The sequence below is a fragment of the Penicillium daleae genome (assembly GCF_028827525.1).
Source record: "Penicillium daleae strain IBT 16125 chromosome Unknown utg000002l_segment0_segment0, whole genome shotgun sequence".
NCBI classification, from domain to species: Eukaryota; Fungi; Ascomycota; class Eurotiomycetes; order Eurotiales; family Aspergillaceae; genus Penicillium; species Penicillium daleae.
This window is the reverse complement of record NW_026623150.1, coordinates 6,046,720-6,065,689: the sequence shown is the minus strand read 5'-3', so window position 1 is coordinate 6,065,689 and position 18,970 is coordinate 6,046,720. Positions and strand designations below refer to the sequence as shown.

The 18,970-nt window shown below is 48.4% G+C and overlaps 8 protein-coding genes across 8 annotated transcripts; 2 read left to right on the top strand and 6 right to left on the bottom strand.

Moving 5' to 3' along the window:
• Positions 1-109: 109 nt before the first annotated feature.
• Positions 110-1,014, bottom strand: N7458_003070 (BTB/POZ domain-containing protein; the record flags this gene model as incomplete). Its single annotated transcript, XM_056906453.1, has 2 exons — positions 110-766; positions 820-1,014. 2 exons carry the CDS (start codon positions 1,012-1,014, stop codon positions 110-112), a joined length of 852 nt encoding a protein of 283 aa, XP_056770560.1.
• A 1,268-nt stretch (positions 1,015-2,282) lies between these two features.
• Positions 2,283-5,519, bottom strand: N7458_003069 (putative plasma membrane H(+)ATPase; the record flags this gene model as incomplete). The annotated part of the gene is made up of 5 exons (XM_056906452.1): positions 2,283-3,989; positions 4,060-4,212; positions 4,284-4,772; positions 4,834-5,057; positions 5,111-5,519. Coding segments are annotated over 5 exons (2,982 nt in total), but the record flags the coding sequence as incomplete, so codon positions are not given.
• Positions 5,520-5,952: 433 nt separating this feature from the next.
• N7458_003068 (uncharacterized protein) lies at positions 5,953-6,456 on the bottom strand (the record flags this gene model as incomplete). Its single annotated transcript, XM_056906451.1, has 2 exons — positions 5,953-6,171; positions 6,340-6,456. 2 exons carry the CDS (start codon positions 6,454-6,456, stop codon positions 5,953-5,955), a joined length of 336 nt encoding a protein of 111 aa, XP_056770558.1.
• Positions 6,457-7,118: 662 nt separating this feature from the next.
• N7458_003067 (glycoside hydrolase family 18 protein) lies at positions 7,119-8,893 on the bottom strand (the record flags this gene model as incomplete). Its single annotated transcript, XM_056906450.1, has 5 exons — positions 7,119-8,319; positions 8,404-8,531; positions 8,584-8,597; positions 8,654-8,716; positions 8,785-8,893. 5 exons carry the CDS (start codon positions 8,891-8,893, stop codon positions 7,119-7,121), a joined length of 1,515 nt encoding a protein of 504 aa, XP_056770557.1.
• A 1,353-nt stretch (positions 8,894-10,246) lies between these two features.
• Positions 10,247-11,709, bottom strand: N7458_003066 (tetratricopeptide repeat protein; the record flags this gene model as incomplete). The annotated part of the gene is made up of 2 exons (XM_056906449.1): positions 10,247-11,280; positions 11,352-11,709. 2 exons carry the CDS (start codon positions 11,707-11,709, stop codon positions 10,247-10,249), a joined length of 1,392 nt encoding a protein of 463 aa, XP_056770556.1.
• A 1,604-nt stretch (positions 11,710-13,313) lies between these two features.
• On the top strand, positions 13,314-14,731 carry N7458_003065 (uncharacterized protein; the record flags this gene model as incomplete). Its single annotated transcript, XM_056906448.1, has 7 exons — positions 13,314-13,328; positions 13,396-13,436; positions 13,493-13,561; positions 13,621-13,983; positions 14,145-14,226; positions 14,260-14,450; positions 14,620-14,731. 7 exons carry the CDS (start codon positions 13,314-13,316, stop codon positions 14,729-14,731), a joined length of 873 nt encoding a protein of 290 aa, XP_056770555.1.
• A 499-nt stretch (positions 14,732-15,230) lies between these two features.
• N7458_003064 (uncharacterized protein) lies at positions 15,231-16,898 on the top strand (the record flags this gene model as incomplete). Its single annotated transcript, XM_056906447.1, has 1 exon — positions 15,231-16,898. One exon carries the CDS (start codon positions 15,231-15,233, stop codon positions 16,896-16,898), a length of 1,668 nt encoding a protein of 555 aa, XP_056770554.1.
• Positions 16,899-17,382: 484 nt separating this feature from the next.
• On the bottom strand, positions 17,383-17,665 carry N7458_003063 (uncharacterized protein; the record flags this gene model as incomplete). The annotated part of the gene is given in 2 exon segments (XM_056906446.1): positions 17,383-17,455; positions 17,469-17,665. 2 exon segments carry the CDS (start codon positions 17,663-17,665, stop codon positions 17,383-17,385), a joined length of 270 nt encoding a protein of 89 aa, XP_056770553.1.
• Positions 17,666-18,970: the final 1,305 nt, after the last annotated feature.

Genomic DNA, 18,970 nt, shown 5'->3' with positions numbered 1-18,970 from the left:
CTCAATGGGCGGACTTGATTTGTTCGCTCTGCTTAGCTGCTCTTCACACCCAGAGCACTCATCTGGTCCTTTGGAAGCTGTGTTTTCCACTCGGAGTCTCCCCGCACATTTAATCCCACGATCCACGCCGATTGTTTCCCTCCTGTCGCCCTGTAGGTGTGCTCAGACTCCGTAGTCGAGTATTCTCGCGTTGAAGATCGGTGATTTGCTGCTTCAATCTACCGATTTGATGGTCCGAAGAATTGATTCGAGCCTGCAAGATGCTCTTTTCCCGACAATGGCCGGTCTCTCGTTCCTCGATTGAACGATTGTGAGCTTTGCTCAGCATCATCGACACAGCCACGCCGAGGCGACCGTAGTCGCGCATGAGTCCCACGACGTGGTCACTGTCTAAGGCCATGCCGGGGAGGTTGTTGACGATACAGCTCGCGATGAACTGGCATGGCCAGGGATCATGTTCAAGCTGTAGGACGTGGTGGGCCATATCAATGAACTGAGAAGAAAGGTAGTTAACCTGCGCCCATTCCGTCATCCTTGCAACGGCTAGGGCTTTCAGTGGAAGGATATCAAATTTATCGGCGACGATGTAAACATCAGCATTATTGAGTCCGATATTGGCCTCGGTCGATAGACCCTCCTCTCCATCAGTGTTCGTCGGAATAATGTGGCTGTCTTGACTGTAGGTCTCAAGGTAGAGGTATGAGAGGAGTCGCTCGATCGTCTCGGGGTCATCCTCGGGGAGTTTGACTACCCCGGTGGAGGATTCCTATGCATATAATGAGCCACTACCGGCGGAATGAGGGCGTATCAAGGTCTTACCTCATTGGGATGCTTGAATATTGACGTGAAAAACGAAGAGGAGGGGCAGACGATCGCTTTGTGAACTTTGAAAACAACCTCCTGGCAGACGATCTGCATGTCCGAGTACTCTCCACTAAGCAGCAGCTTTTTCCATCGGTCCGCCTGTGGCCCGGTGAGAGGGCTTATGGGCGTACTTGTCGCGGAGTCCGCCATGATGAGGTTGTCCGAGGTAGGGTGCAGAATGGTGAAAAGTATGCTGGGATTTGGTACTGGTGAGAGATCAAGCAGGGAGTTTTCAGGATATGATGCTGTTGCGATTGCTTCCCGGCCTTCTGTGATCAAGGGAGTGCGGTGCGAGGAAAAGGAAGAGAGGGGTGGAGGAGAGAAGAGGAGAGAAAGATGAAGGGACAAAGTTGGCGGAGAAACTGGTGAGAAGGAGATAGAGTAGAAGGGGGGAAGAAGAGAGAGTGATGAGACTGACTAGCTTGTTAGACCGAATCTTTCACTCTCGATGTGGCTGATTTTCGATGCCTTTGAGAGCACTGCTCTGAGCGTAAGCCGGTGGCTCCACAATCACCCTACTTTATAGCCTGACATATGTCTTTCTGCTGAGCGATGTAGTCATGGAACAAACGATTAATTAGAAAATCAAGGCATTTTTGAAAACACGAATCCAATAACGGTACAAAAGAGGGTGCAAAACGCAGACAACTAACTAGCACGAAGGCACCGGAGGTGGTCTGATAGCCATACAAGCCATAAAACTAGAGCGTGGCTGTTTTTACACGCATTATTCCTTCGATTGTCTCTGATACTATGTGTATAAATCACATGGAAGCTTCAAACGTCGCGAGTATTACTCTTTCCAGAACCCTTGAAAGACTTATCCGAAGGGTGTCGTCAACTTCATTAACCAGGACATTCAATACAGCGGTGGAGCTTGAAGATTTTGCCCTGATAGACGAATTTCACTTTGGCGTAATCCCTAAGAAGAGGCTTCTTGTAGGTTTTTTAAGCTCAGTGAAAGAAACCGCAATTTCTGGAGCTGCCATAGTGAGAGGTGATAGAGCCATAATGCAGACGGCACCAATTCTTTAGTGATAGGAAAATATGAGTGATGTGAAGTTGAAGTCAAGCGAATGAGGAAGAGGAGGAGAAGGACGGAGAGGAGAGTGTATCATGCAAATAAGCCTTAACAATAGGTATCTTGTAAGTCTGATTTGGAGTATCTGGATAGCAGCTTACTGAAACAGTACACATGAAACAATAGACAAACATTAAATTCGAAGTGCAAAAGGGCTCCAGCTACGACTTGTTTGCCCTTTTACAACAAAATTATCAGCCATCGCTGCAATAACGTTCCGAGAGCAAAGACACCAAGAAGCAGACGTGCAGGCTTCATGAGCAATCCACAATCCTCCAGGGGCATTCATTTGGCGAAGAGCCAAATGAGCACATGGCCCATTCCTGCCATTCGTGGTTTACTCCACGTCTTCCTCTTCCTTGCTGGCGGACAAGAAGAACCGGCCCTTGGGCTTGTCAGGCTCCTCATACTCGATTGTAAGACGAGCCAGATGGCCAAGCACGCTCTCGATCTTGATATCGCCCTTGCTACGCTTAGCACGGCCCAGATCATCGAGCCAGGAGGTCTTGTTGAGAATGAAGTAGACCAGGGCGATAACGATCTCCACGCCAAGCGAATAGCCCCAAATCCGGACAACAGTAACAATATCTGTCCATCCATTCTTTGTCTCGACGAATTGATCCGCAGGCTTGGTCGGCATGTCCTCGTTCGTGAACCAACCGAACAGACAAAAGATCGTTGCCAGGATGTCCACACCGAGAATGGCGGTCACCAGTTGGATGGATGGCCAGGTCTGGATACCGCGAGTCACAAAGATCAGCCAGTTCTCTGTAAGGGCGATTTGCAAGAAAAGCACTTCTTGAATGGAACCCCAGTTTTGAATGATGCCACCCGACTTGAGGAACATCGAGCCACGCACAACCCATGTACCCATGGCGAGGAGAACACCCAGAAGCACGGAGATGAACCAGATCTTTGGAAGTTGCCATTCCACAGGGCGCAGTTCGAATGATGCATTATCGTACGCCACGGCAACAGTCGCGAGATCGGCGAAAAGAGCTAGGAATACGATGAGCTCGACACGAATGCTCTCGTTCAGGATAATCATCGAAGTAACCAGGTAGATTTCCAAGTGCAAGCAGAGGGCGATACGATACTGGATGTACGCCTTCATGCGGTGGAAAATCTGGCGCGCAACCTTGATCGAGTCGATGATTGTCGAGAGTCCGGGCTCCAAGAACACGATATCCGAGGCAGATTGTGCGGCTTCCGAGGCTCCCTCCACAGCGATACCGCAGTCAGCCTTCTTGAGAGATGGAGCATCGTTCACACCATCGCCGGTCATAGCAGTCAGGTGGCCACGTTCTTGCAGCATCTGCACAACTTGATACTTGTGCTCCGGGAAAACCTCAGCAAAACCGTCGGCCTTCTCGACCAGATCACTAGCCATAGCACCGCTCAGTCCACCATGAATAAGCTTATCGGAGTTGTAGACCTTGGTACCAAGGGCCAACATCTTGCAGGTTTCCTTCGCAATTGCAATAGCATCGCCAGTAAGCATTTTGACACTGATGCCAAGGTTCTGGGCTTCGCTGATAGTCTGGGCGGTATCTTCGCGTGGCGGATCAAACATGGGCAGCATGCCGAGCAGGGTCCAGTCTTCGCCTTCCTTTTGAACAGCAACACCGAGAGAGCGGAAGCCACGGTGGGCAAATTCCTGAGCCTTGGCCTTGTACATGTCGGCGGTCTCTTTCGAACACCTGGTGAGCTGGAGAACTGCTTTGGGAGCGCCCTTGGTACAGGTGTATCGAATACCGTCACAAGTAGCGATGGTCACGATTTGCTTGGACACAGGATCGAACGGTGTGAATTGTTCAGTCTTCCATCCACGTCGCAGGATTTCCCTGGCCTTGGGATACTGACGCAGGGTCAAAATGGTGACTTTATCGATTGGGTCCAGAGATTCCACATTGTGCGAGGATGCTAGGGCAGCAACCGCAAACATCCAGTCAACGTCGACACCTTCGGCAACATAAGGGTCCCGAATGCTCAACTTATTGGCGGTCAAGGTGCCGGTTTTGTCAGAACAGAGAATGTCCACACCCTACTATCAGTTAGCCCCCAAAGTTCCCCCGCGTGTATCAAATACCACTTGTTCCAAGAGGTCAACTTACAGCCAGAGACTCAATAGCGGTCAACTTTTGGACAATAGCTTTCTTCTTTGCGAGGTACGCAGCGCCCACAGCCATTGTAGTAGTAGTTACGACGGGGAGACCGACGGGAACACCAATAATCAGCAGTGACAGGGTATAGTGAAGCAGGGTCTGCTGGCCGGGGAGGCAATCGGAATGTGACGGAAGAAGCCACCAATCCAAGCAGCAAGGATCCAGGCCATTACAAGGATCAGAAGCGATGTTCCAATATTGTCCATTACAATTTCGAAATGGCCAGCGCCCTTAGCAGACTGGACCATGCTCGCGGTACGACCAACGAAAGAGGTCTTCGCACCGGTTTGGACAACAGCGTAAGCCTTGCCGCGCTTGCAGCCGGTTGTGTAAAAGATCACGTCGCCCATATAACGGTCAACGGCGAGAGATTCACCGGTAATGGCAGAGTGGTCGCAGGCCAGAATGGGGTAGCCACGTTTGCGGGGTCGATGCTGTTGCGGCTGCTCCTCTCCACCATCTGCAGGGTGCTTCTGGCCATCGCTGGTGCCCTCCCCGGCAGTCTCTTTCTTCTTTTCTTCCTCCTCGTCTTCGGTATCGGAACCACCGTCCAGCATGCCTTGTTCCTGGAGTAACTTGTACTCTTCCCAGCCGTTGGGGTCATTGAAGTCACAGATAATCTTGGCATCTGCTGGGACGACTTGACCTTCGCCAACGATAATCTGAGTAGTGGTCAGTGCTGGTGGTCCACACGAACATTTAATTGCAAAAAGAAAGGCATACCACATCACCTGGAACAAGTTCACGAGCCAGTATCTCCTGTTGGGAGTTGTCCCGAACGACGAGAGCACGCATGGCGATATCACCCTTGAGGCTCGCAACGACATCGGCGGCCTGCTTTTCCTGATACCAACCCACTCCGGCGTTCAGACAGAGGATACCAATGATTACGCCAAAGTCAACCCAGTCTTGCAGACCAGCAGCCAGCAAGACGGCAAGTTCCATGACTGTACCCCACATGTTACTCATTGAATGCATAGCTGCAGGATGAACGACGTACCGTAGAGAATTGGACCGCGGAAGTAAGAAAGAACCTTGGCAATGGGGTTCTCCTTCTCAGAAACCAGTTCGTTCCATCCAGAACGTTGGCGGCGTTGATTGACGACCTCGCTGGACAGACCCTCGCGGATGTTGGTAATGAGCCAGTCATCCGGGAAGCGACCAGCTTCATCCTCGACTGGCTGGACACGGACCTTGCGCTTCTTCCATGGCGCATACCAGACACGTCTCTCTTCATATTCACCAGCTTTCGCCTGCTCAAGGCTGGCATCTCGGAAGCTGGATACATACTTAACGAGCTTGCCATACTCGTCCAGATTAGCGTAGTCTTCTCTCAGGGAGGCCCTGGAGATGCGAGAGCCACGGCGGGCGTCGGTGCGCTCCTCGTTGCCCCGACTCGCCATGTTGGCCCTTTGAGGGGATATGGAGATTGAATCAGTTGATCAAGAAGTGATGCTGAGGGGTTTGGAGTGTTGATGGCGGGGGGGTAAAGAGAGGGGTGAGTGATAAGAGGAGTATAAAAGGAGATGGAGGAGAAGAGGGGGGAGGCAACGCCGTCACGAGAGACGTTTGCTTGGAAGGTGGCGGATGGGACGAGAGCCTGAGGAACACACTTGGGGACCACAACAAACGAAAGATTAGATGTGCCCTGCCCTTCCAGCCAAAGTTCCCTGCCCCTCGATGCGCCAGACAGCCAAGGTGAAGGGAAGAAAGATCCAAATCCAGGCTACTTGGGAGTAGAAGCGATTATGTTTCTTCGGGGCCTACAAGGGAACAAAGTCTCCTACTTCCAGCAGCTACAGGAAATTTCCCCTTATTCAGTCTATCATACTGACGTCGAGACTAGGAACCTTCCAGCTCAGACAGTGCCACGGAGCAGTATAGAAAGGCACCAATCCCACGTCCAAGCTCGTGTAAGTTCCAGCGAGAGGCACCGGCAGCTCGCGATTCGAGGGAAGATGCTTGACGGTTCTTGACGTATAAGACATTGGCTGACCCTTTGCGGGTGAACCTTTCCTCCAACATCGGGCCGTACCTCGCAGCCATGGGCGTCGAGTACGACTAGCCAGTGTCGGCTCAGCAAGTTCCAGGCGGTGCTTGTATCCGCGGTTATGCCTGGTGGTCCCATATTCAACGCCCCTGTGGAACCAAGTGAACAGCCAGTCAAGCTTGTCAAGCCAGAAAAGGAAAGTTGTACTCGACAGCTTGTGCGGGGCGTCGTTAGCGTACCCGATCGCTTCCGCCATTGGCCGAGGCTAATTTGGCCGTGAGCTTCAACTGACCGCGAGGGTTGTCCTTCACGACGCTGTTGATCGTTGCAGGGACATCCTGGGACAAGCTGAACATTCGGGAAAGATGCTGATGACCGCTGGGCATGCAGTGGTCTTCAGTAATGGCCGTCCAGCTGGACTTGACAGTTTTGGCTGACGTCGCATGTCAGACGTCATGTTGGGCTGATTCTTCCGTCGCTACCCGAGCCAGAGAGTTGACCAGGTGCTTCCAGCCTTCACATTTTATGAATCATCATCCCCAGGGCTGTCTGTAATTGTCACTAGTCGGACGGTGATTGGACGGCGTCAAAGAACAAGAAATGGAAAGCGACGAGGGCTTGATTGATCGATTGTCTCCCCACGTGACCACTGCAGCGATTCCTGCAGACAGAGCACGTGATATCCAATGCCCTCATACAAGCATCGGCAATATGCATTCTACTCTTCTCGAAGGACTCCTTAATTTCTCAGCACATGCGCAAATAAATCATATGTTATCAGTTACAAGATTTATTATAGTTATGGGTATCAAGGAAAGTAAGAAGTACAGCAATGATGAAGTAAGTGCAGGGCAAGAATAGAACAGACTGTTGAATGCAGGCCTCCCAGAATATTGTGAGCAAATGTCTGCCCAAATATTGAGAAATACACTATATTCAAGATCATGCATGGTTGCAAACATTACTTGGTTATGGATCTCAACATATCGCTATTACGCTTGGCTAATATCTGCGACGCCTAGTAGCCAATGCGGCGGGCACGGCGAAGATTCTTAGTGAGACCGTGAGTGAGACCCCCCGTGACGGTGTTGGCATCCTCCAAACCATGCAGCAGACCAAACAGATCCTGGCTAATGAGGCCAAGAGGGCCCTTGCTTGTGGAGTCCTCCTTGGAAGCGTTGTCCTTGGTCTTGTTGGTGGCGCCGTCATTGGCAGCAGTGTTAGTGTCTTCGGGAGACTCGGTATCGTCATCGTCTTCAAGATCGTCGTCGATGTCATCGGGTGATGGCGATGATTGAGAGGGCGCCTTCGTGGTAGTCGTCGACGAGGTGGACGCAGTCGGTGCTGGGGCAGTAGTGCTCGTGACAGAGGGCTCATGACCATTGGACGATGAGGCAGACCCAGAGGATGAGGAAGAGGAGGACGAGGAGTCGGGTGCATTGGAAGATAGCGAGGTCTCCGACGTGTTAGTGGACGAAGATGTAGACACCGCGGTCGACGCCGCGCTGTTGGACGGCGACGACGAACCGGAATCAGGCCCACCGAGCGCCTTGCGCACACTTCCAATAAATCCATCATTTGCGTATGCCTGCGTGACATCCCACATCATCACGCCGCCGAAGCTTTCGAACTTCTGCGTATATTCAATCACATCCGTCAGTTTCGACGCAGGGATGTATCCTGTACTAGCGGCGGTGGTATCGGCGGGAACACCGATCAGAACTCTGACGTTCTTGTTCTGAGAAACGGTCTTGGCCCAGTTGTCCCATTCTTCAAAGTTGTAATTCGAGCTCGTCGCATCAGTGTTGAAGTTGTTTACGCCGCAGTAATTGTTGTAGAACTGCACGAAAACCGCATCGATGTAGATTGGCCCATTCAGGATATCCTTATCCGCCGCATCAGGGTAGGGACATTGAGGAGCTGCAGTCAAGAAATACTGCTTGCTAGTGTCCTGATCCATCAAGGTGCGGAGCTCACTGGCGAACGTTGCCATATGCAGGACAGTGGCCTCGAAGTCAAAGTCAAAGCCGTCAACACTAACGTTTCCAAATGGTCGAAGAGCTTTTGAATCCGCTTGAACGGGTCCAAAGGTCTCCCACATCAGCTTTGCCCCAGCCTTTGCGTCGTCGTCAGATTTGAAACCACCCTCGCTGTACGTTGCACCACCAATGGACAGTAGAATCGTCTTGCCCTTCTCCTGGCATGTTGCAATATCATCACTAAGAAGCATTAGTTTGACTGTGGGCTGTAGATTATATCTAGTAGCCCGATCTGTTCTCTATGCAACCAGAATGCTTACTCACCCAATCTTGGGACAGTTCTTCAACTGAGTTCCCGGGAAGACGTCGCACTCATTGCTTGTGACTGAGAAGTCAACTTCGGGAGCACCGCCAGGCCCATTGATCATCATGTCGAACGCCAAGGGGATAACCTAGTTTTCACTTAGTGATGGGATCAAGTCTTTTAGATACTCTTCATCTTACATCGATGTCATCATCTACAGATTCACCGGTTAGTGTTTCTGTCTCACTCTCAAGCTTTATCATGACTTACTCTCGCAGTAGTGCGCCAATGGCTGTTGGACCTGGCCACCATTGCCCTGCAATGAATTTTGCCCTGTCAAACAAATTGCAAGTAAGCTTCTTTGTTCTATAAAATATTTCATGTCGCATATCTTGTCATACCCCAGTAAATGGCAATGTTCTTGTCAGAGTTTGGGTCGAGCTTTGCCTGAACCCCGCCCAGGGTGGCCAGCAGGACCGATCCGGAGAGATACTTTTGATAGCCGCGCATGTTGTTAGAGATGCCAAATAGTCTTCTGGTCAAATAAAATGAAAGACTAGATATTAAATAAAAAATTAAATAAGGATTGAATAAATTTGGCGTATGACGGGATCGCAACCCGGTAAAGGAACGAATGGCGACACGGCGAGAACGAGGGATAGGAATCAGGTGCACGAGTGCACTGTTCAAAGGGCATGTTAAATAGAAGGTCGAGGGATATTTTGCTTCCCAGTCTGCATGCCATAGCTCAAAACAATGCGTTCGCTTCGTGCGTCATCTGGGGGTTTGGGGTGTCCTGGCGCATGGTATGATCCACCCTGTCCACGCCAGCAGCGAAATTGATAGAGATTAGACCCCGTCAAGCCCAAAGAATTGTATGTAATATGTGTCGGAATCCCTCAATTTAAAATTTTTGATTGGATTGACTTCGTGTCTTAGCATGTTCGCCTACATTCCGGTGTTGTTGTCAGGGGATCCAGCTGTCGATCGTGGAATGTTAGTCGACAGTCACCAAATTCGACCTCGCATCACCTTCTAGGCTCAGATACTTGGTCAAATAAAACAAAAGCGCGCTTAATAACCACAAAGGCGGTTTCAAACTCTCCCAAAATCTTGATCTTGTGTTGGCTCAAAGGTGCCCGTCAACCATGAGGCTAGGGTTGGCCAACTTGCACATTCCAGGGAATGACGGCCCGCCCTACATTGACGCACAAGGATCACCTCGTATCTTCCTCTGCAATATTAAGTTGCATTTCTTTTCCATATCTCGTTAAATTAGGCGATTTGTCACAGATGACCTCTTGTTCCACACAAAATGGTCTACTGGTCACGGAGAAGAAGCACGGTGATCCCTCCACCCGTCAGTCTATCCCACTCACACAAAAGAGCCACAATAATCCCACACCCGGTAAACAAGTTGATAGACGGACTTTTAGGTAGAAAAGATCATCAATGGTTTTATCTGACAATTCTGCAACCTAATTACACGGACCTGGATCAACACAAATTCTCATAGACCATATTGCGCTGTCAATAACGCTTTGAATTCCTGCAGGCTTATCCATACTCCATCATGGTATAACATCCGCCGATGCTCTTCGGTGCGCTCTCTAACACACTCCGGTCGAGGGGGAAGGATCATAAAAGCGTGATTCGAGTCACAAATTTTCGAACGCAGTTTTCCGGATTTGAGCAGCGGCAGACATGACCCGCAAAGAACAAAATTCTCACAATAACCACACCTTGCTAGGCCATCAATAGCACACGTCTTGCCACATTCGTCGCAGAAAGCGGTTTTATCTAGAGAGCCAGTTGAATTCGCGTACAACCAATGCGATTGGTATTTGACAGTTGTATAATTTTTCAAGTCTCCAACGCCACCATAACCTTTCCTAGCTGGGTAAAATAATACCCGTCCATTCTCATGTCGTATCCGGTCAGTCTGTCAAGACATCCTTGAATGAGAGGCTTGAAGTGTTTTAATGAATCCTCGTCTCGGCCACGAGTCTTGTAGTAGATTCCAAGATTGTTGCGCATCACCCACTCTGACCAACTCAGATCAGATGCTGGAAGGCTGCTCTGTGGTATTGGCGATGAAATGCTGTTGCTCGAAAGCAGTGGTCTAGCCCTGTTTAGCCGTTCCAACAACTGACCATATCGCTGCTTATCCAACTCGGAGCAGTCAACCCTCAAGGACTGCGCCAAATAGTAAGCGCTTAGTCGGGCCGATGCTTCACGGATAATTTCATTGACTTCTCCTCTCTCTGGATTTATCTTGTAGGTCTCGATGAGCCGCTCCCAAATGCGGGCCGCTTGAGCAGAACCGTCTCCATAGCGATGGAGTATAACCGACAGAGCCAACTCCAATTTAGCGGCTCTCACTGTTTTTTTGTCTCGACGGGCTGTAGCAATAGCATCGGTATATGCCTGGACAAAGAATGGCATGCATTTCTCTCGGAGGATTACGGCGCCGAATGGATACATCTCAACATGTTCCGTGGATCGGCGAGTGATCAAGAAATCCGTGAGGCAGTTCACTCCCTCGCTTGTCGACCGCCCATTCATGCTCTGGAGAAGTTCAAGGATTTTTCTACTCTGTCCCTTGCGGTTCAGGTCTAGTAGAACGGCTTTGGCACATGTGCTGCAGTGATAGAATTCATACCCGTTTCGCCACATGTTGAAAGCTTCGGCGTGGTCGTCGAGGAGCCAGTAGCAATGCCCAAGCTTTTCGTACTCATCATGAATGGTTATATACAGTGCGGGATTCGATTTCATGGCTTTCAAGTCTTCGATGACGGTGTGGTAGAGATCAATCGCCCGCCCATATCGGTGCTTCTGTTGATAAGCTTTCGCCATGCTTGAACGAATTCGCCAGTCTGTCGGATTCATTTCAAATGCTTTTTGAAAATATTCAATAGCATGATCATCTAAATACAACCCTCTCAAGACTAGACCCGTTTTGTGGTACCAAACGTCGTCTTTTTCAGGGTCCCCCACTCAGCGGCCTCTAGGACCTGTTCGAGAGTAGAAATAGAGCACGGGGGCCGAGATTTTTGAAGATTGATGAAGTTGTAAACGCCTGCGCAGCGGAGCTCAGGGTCCCAGAAGTGGTTCCATGTCCAGCGTGAAGCCACATATTCCACCATGGGGCGGAGCACATTGGCAGGACTCTGAGCGGCAGTGTTGTCGTACCATATTCTCCTTTCAGATGGAAGGAATTCATGTATCTCAGGGTCGCCTAGCCACTTATTAAAAAGCTCAACTGTTTCCTCGCAGAAGAATTCAGAGGACGTCGTGGCAACGAAGATTCGGAAGATTTTTTTCATCTGTCAAAAGTCCGGCCAGGTACGGTCCTATATCTTGCTTCTCTCCAGTGGTGCATTGCGTTTTATTAACGGTCTTCAAGATCTCCATTAAAGCATCGCATGCAAATGGTCTGAGTGCAAGGGCTATCTCGTCGCGTGGCGAATCGTGATCTGAAATCACTTCAAAGCATCGCTTCAATACCAAGACCCTGGCCTCGTGCAGATTGACTCCAATCAATGGGCAGCCTTGACCAGCTGACACTTTGCCTTCTTGATTCCGAAAGAATTCTCCAAGTGATGCGTGACTGAAGGTGACAATAGTGGTCGTGGGATCAGAATCGAAGTCGCTTATTCTCTCGTCGTCGGCAGATTCAGCATTCGGCCCAGATTCCTGGCTTGCAGGTACTGTGTCGTCGTCATCGGAAACCCGTTTGAGATCTGCTGTAGTCAAGCCATCTTCGCGAGTCAGTGCAAATATTGAAGCAAATTGCACTCGAAGAGAGCCCTCCAGCCAGATCCAGCCTTCTCCTTCTGGTGACTTCCACTTCAAGATATTTTCCAATTCAAAGAGACTGAGCGGCCTCCGAGCACAGACTATCCACGCTAGCAGCTCATTCAGGTAAGAGGAGGCGGGAGCGGGGCGTTCAAGGAATCAGATCCGTGACAATAGTTAGACCCTGGTGGTTTAAAAACCATATGTGGGAGGTATTTAGACCACGGCGGTTTAAAAACTACAGTCATAAGACTCTGGTGGTTTAAAAACCGTGGCCCACCCTTCTTTTTCCTCCATTCAATCAGCATCAGCATGCTCATTATATCCCACGGAAATCCTAGTGAATACTACTACCAACACATCTTCTAGACGTGATGACTTCAGTCAGGGTGTGAATCCCTAGAGCGACTAAATATGGGACTCTATACCCGGTGAAGATTACGGGCGAGTCGTCACATCCGATTGAAGATTTGATGCGAAAATTACGACTGTTGTTGTCATTCATCGTGAGCGACAACAGGATATAGATACTATTTGTTGTTTGAATGATTTGTTATATGCGTATGTTACCGTAGATCATACGGGGATTTAGCATCATGACAAGAAAGGTATCCATCAGTATTGAAACTAAAGAAGTATTAAAACCAAAGCGGTATTTAAACCATAGAGAAGCACTTACCTTCAAACCGTTTCGATAGCCCACACCTCTTGAAGGATTCACGTGCCAACTCACAGTGAGGATTGATTCCATTGGTCCGCCGTGTTAATTGCTTGCTGTGGGTCACGACTGACCGCAGTGGCCTTCTAGTTAGTTATTCGGTGGTCCATGCTCAGACAAGACAACCTGCGGACCTGGACCGGAATGAGGAGACACTCCATTGGCTCATTGCCTGCTGAAGCGGGTCACGATCGAGAGTGATGTGAGTCACTACCGCAGCGGCCTCCTATTCGTTTGCCCTTGTGTGGCAAGACTCCCCTGCGGGCGCTGCCTGTGGCTGAGCTCGGGGCGGGCCGCAGGGAAACCTATTCTACAGGCTATTTAAGAGTTGCTCTTTCTCCACCTACTCCACCTTTGAAACGTGCAGCCTTCCCACCCAACGTTTGACAACCTTCTACGTTCACATTAACCACAATGCCTTATTATCTTGTAAGTATCTGTGTACTTTTATAATATAACTATGTCTTTTCAGCTCATCTATTCGATTTACTAACAGGTTGAATACTACGAAGACGTTCCGCCTGAAAACGTCAATCAGTACGCCTTCCAATCTAGCAGATTCTAAAATTACGAACTGATTATCTACTTTGCAGGATCAAAGAATTCGTTAGACGCAATGGAGGCGAGATTCTGGAGGACCTTGAGAGTTTGAATGGCTTTTCGTAGGTGCAAAGTTTTTTCAGAGTGATGCATACATATCACAGTACTAAGTTTCCTATAGTATTCACAGTGCTGGAATTTCCGAAGACCTCGTGACTCGTTTAAAATCTCACGAAGATATAGAAGATATTGAGCTTGATGTGCTCGCGACGAATCAATCATCTTCAAGTAAAGATGCATCGGCCGATCCTGTGCTAGACGATGTCGTGTCACTAGAGAAAAAGCGCCTTATTCGATATCTAGGCCTCGAAACTACCCTAGGTCGACAACCATCAGGTACGGCCTATACCGTGCAGTCATTATTTTTCATCGAGTCTGCCCCGAATTCTATACGTAGTGCGAAATGCCGACTTCCAGGTTATAATCGAATAATCCAACCGGATAACCTACGCCTAGCTATATTTCCGGGAATAGATAAGGGGTGGTAGGGAAGACATAATATATATACGCAAACCCTTCTCCTTAGCTATATTCACTGGACTTCTGACGCCGCTTTCTTTTAGCAATATACCATATAGTCTACTTCGAGAAAATCGCTGATTTCTCCTAAGTAGAATTCCTTAACCGCCTTCAGCCTCTAATAAGGAATAATTTCAAGTTCCGAAGCGTGAACGTTAGAGGAATTATAGACGGTAACTATCTCGTTTCTGGCGGAGTAGAAAGGCTTGTGCTAGAGTAGAAAGTCACCTATAGAAAGTAGGCTAAGCGTGACGGCTTATATAACGAGAGCAAAGACAGACTTCCTGCAGATTTCGACTCTCTACTACGCGAAGCAGGATCCGCTGTTTATCAGGGTTTCAAAATGCCTAATAGCATAGATCGATTCGAGTATTACAACCTTATTACTACTCTAGCTCCGAATAAGAGCAAAGACCCCGGTAACAAGTCGCAGTAGAATTTATTTAATGAATACCTTAACTCTAGTACACAAGCCTTGGATAACCTATATAACTTAAGTTCTATACTCCAATACTAGCAGAATAACGTTATAAGTTCGGTCTCAAGTATATATTCGAAAGAGATAACTAACAGTTTTTTTTATATAAAAGTAGCTTGCAAGTTCAAAGGAAGACAAATTAAATAAAGTCCAAATAAGAGTAAGGTATATATTAGGGGAGAAGGCAATCCGAGCCCTTAAGCGGTTATCGGGCATTCCAATACCAAACATATAGAGTGCGTTCTTCTAGTAGCTAATAATATCCTCATCTCATAGATATGTGCCGAGGCTTGGCACATGATGGTACAATACTGTGTCACATCGAAGAGAGTCAACTACTACTAGAGCTCAACATAAATTTGAATACTTTGGTTCCGTTCTCAAATCTTTGAATCATAATTTGTTTCTATGGTTTCCCCCATCCCGAAGAAGAGTGGGAACATAGGGAATCGGTTTGTTGACACGGCAGTTTATGGTTCCGAGCGTGGATTACTGTATCATACAAGGGTCTTTTATTTTTATTTTTTGGGGTTCGGAGACAATTTCAACCAATCAGGTGACTAAGCTTTGCTCGCCGCCTGAACCCTAGTCATAACTTTCCTTCTCTCTCTGTTCAAATCTCGACATTCGCAAACTTCTCTCTCTCTCTCTCATTCTGACACATCAGACTTTATGAGAACGGTGCACTGGTTTCAACTGTATCTGAGTTGCTACCTCGTACTCCACGCCTCCAGATGAATCTACAAATTCGGAACCTCGCAGCTCTTGACTTGTGCAATGCGACTGCCAATGGCTGGGTCAACCGTGTCGAATCCCTGTTGAATTCGGGCGTCGATCCCAATGCACGTTTTGATGGCTCGGACTTTTCTGCCTTTCCTGATCTGGTAGACGATGCAGCTCCGGACGTGAAACCCAAACAGCCACCGCAGTTTGCATGGGACACTACCGAAATGCCCTCCTTACGCCGCGCTCCTCGTCATGAATATGGGATAGAGATCCCCGAGGCTTGTGACTTGACCAAAACGGCGCGCCTCATGATGATACTACTCAAGCATGGTGCTGATCCATATGCATTATTCCGTCAGCCTATCACCGGCCATAAGTTTTTTTGTGTCCCCGTTGGAGATAATATGGATTCAGAATATGATGATGTGGAGGCGGAGGTAGACCTTGAATGGATGAAGATTGCTCGTTCCGGTATCATCACCCAGGGGCTTCGGACAGAGTACGAGCGACTCGGGCTGCTAGGGGGAAGACAAGAGATTGGGTTAGGCGGCAGAGTGCGTGGCTACGGATTCGATGCTGGATGCGAAGAATATATTGAATTTGAGCCTCAATTTCCGCATAAGTATGGGGTATGCAGCGTTTTGCACTCTTTACTTGAAGATGGTGCGTTTGTCCAACCAATACTGGACTTTTTAGGAGACAGGTTAGATATGGAACGACGGGACCCACAAGGTCGCACGCTGTTTCTTGCAGCCTGTCGAAGTCGGCTTGGCTTGGACGGTGCCGTGGATGGTGCCTTTATAAACCTTTCTCAATCAGGGGCCCTGCCGAATCCTTACCCGCAGCCGAACAATCCCTGGCAAGAGTCCCACCATTTTACCTCTATTTGCACCGGTCCTAGCCTACTGGAATTCTTTATATCCCGCGGCGCAGATCTCCTTGCTGTGGATAACTACGGTCAAAACGCTCTTCATCATATATTTGCGTACATTGAGCGCCACGACCAAGTCATACCTCCTCTTATCGATACATCGCTGAAGTACTTAGCCCAGAACTGTCCAAGTCTGCTCAATCAGCCCGATATGGCCGGGTTCTGTCCTTTACATTACGCGATTCGGCGAATGTGTCACTATCCATCCCAGGCCTTCTCATATCCTGGCGCTATCTTCTACTTGGAAAGGGCTATCTATGACCTTCTTGCCGCTAATGCAGACCCCCTTGTGTGTGATAGGAGTGGGAACACACTTCTGCATTATCTTGCAGCAGGCAGGCTTGGTGAAGGTGACCGTGTGGGCGATGAGCAGAGACGTCTGATGCCGATATTCCTCGAGTGTGGAGTCGACCCAAACGCTCGTAATGCTACAGGTGCTACTGCATTAGAGATGTTTTTTAGCACAAAGGATGAGGTAAAGTTTGAGAGTGACACGCGCGATTATGATCGTTTTTATGCTATTGGCCAGGAAGTTGTCAGTGCATTTGAGTCAGCTGGCTATATATTGAGAGCGACAAACGCTGCCAACGAGACCCTTTTACATTTAGTAGCGAAACTTGATTCGGAACGTGCGCAGTCGTGGTTCGATCTCCTAAGATCCAAGGGTCTCGATTGTGAGGCGAAAGACAACAGCGGGACAACTCCCCTGGATAGCGCAAGACACAATAACTGTATCAAGGTATAGAGTTGGTTTGGGAGTGGTATAAAAGCGTTTGTTTGTTGGACTATCTTATGTCAGTTGAGCTCAAATTTCTTTTCAAACACATTAATTTCTTAAGCCAAGAGACAAAAAATTCTACGTGATCTCCTTTTTTTAGGCTTTCAGCCCTATGTGAGTCTTGAATAAAATGGGAAGAAAAAGCCGGGGGGTAGTAGGGGAGGAAGTGTAGCTCACACGCAAGCTGGCCACCACAAAACACATAGGAATTTGGAAATACGAGAGTGGCAGCCAAATGCAAGAAGAATAACACTGTGTATCCTTAATCACATATTGTTATACTACGGGCCATATCATGGCTTCCATGTAAGCGTGTGTTCCATGCGTCCGGGTTTTTACCCGAGATTTTATCCATATACCGCGATTGTATCAATGCCACCGGTCCCGGAGGGAGATCCGTGCCGTTGCGCGACATAATAAGATGCATGTTTCCTACGCCATAATACTACAATCAAACCTTCCACAACTTCATCATGTCGCTACCAATCGCATCGACGGTTGTCTCGTCCAGTGGCAAGACTCGGCTGCAGAGCTCACTCGAAAGAGCAGCATAGGAGTTTAGCGGAGGCGAAAGAACGGCAACCGGAGGCATCGTGTTCCCCCTTGTGGACCTGAGAGTTATACTCGTTCAGCTTCTCGAGGATCTTCCACTGGGAAGGGCGGGGGTGATCAAGAGCGATAATAGTTCCAGGGTCGACGCCCTTTCGGAACCAGGTTGAGTATGAGGACGACATTGGAGGTCCGTTGGAGATGGGTGTTATGGGTGTGGGGTTTGGGAGGTTGAGAAGGTGAGGGTGAAGGAGGCTCTTATGTGGGTCACCTGTTATGTATGACGAAGGCGGAACTTTCCTTCTTATTACGGGCAGGTGGTGCGGCTGCCGGTGATTGTTTGGGATATGTCAAGATCTATGGAAAACCATATTTCAGCCTCTGCCAATTGCCTAGTAAGCTTGAAAATGCCTCGAGTAATTAAGTGGTGTATCCTACACGGCTTTTAGGAAAGTAAAGCATTGAAGACCCATGTTAATACTCATTCGGCACCTAGCTAATATCTCAAGAATTTCTTAAGAATTTCTCCGACAGCTCCCGCGACAGTGGAGTTCACTGTAGACTCCACGCGCTTTCTAAAAAAAAATATGTCATTCTTTACATCTGTGATGCTCTCCGAGTACCGGCGGGATCCTGGACGTTGTTAAAGGAATGTCTTCACGATCACACCGTTATGCCAAACGCCGACATTGTTCTTACCTCTGGGGTCACATTAAATGTACAAACGGTACTTACTCAGCTCGCCCTCACTTCTATCATGCTTTCAAAGCATAAACTGGAGGAGGTTTTTGAGTTTCGGGAAGGAAAGCCCGTAATTCAATATTCTTTTTATGAAATATCCCACATCCACGATCTCGTCTCCAGCGACATCTTGACCGAAGAACAAGGATGGTGTTGGACCCTCAAGCTCTCTGAAAACGGCAATGTTTCATCAGTCCGTTGCAGGACAAAACAAGATTTCAATGATTCTGTATATAACGAGATTTGGAATGATTTGATCGTTAGAGTAGAAAAGGGGGGATAGAAACATACGACGAGAGTCACTATTTACGGCTCAGAACCTCTAATATAGCAAGGGTCCGCTAGAGGACATGTATATGACACGAAGTTAGTCCTGCAACACTGATTCTAATAGGTGTGCCTATGCTAGGTAAAGGCGTTCAGCCTGTTCAGCTATTTTAGATGTAGTGAAAGATTCGCTCTCTATTATATCACGAGTGAGAATAAGCTTTGAAGGCGATAGTCTTGGAGCCATGTCGCCTAGACTAATAACGGTAGGCAGGAAGCCGTTGTGCAGGAAGTTGGTGATCGTCACAGGAGGAGAGGGCTAATTTCGTGTAAAATACACCACCCATAGTACTGAAGACGTATTATAAAATATATAGACAACTGTGGAAAGCGGTCTAGAACAATATACTTAAAATAACATCCAATCAGAACTCGCATATTAAGGATTTATATTCCGGGAATCAAGTCTAAAGAGTTTTGAG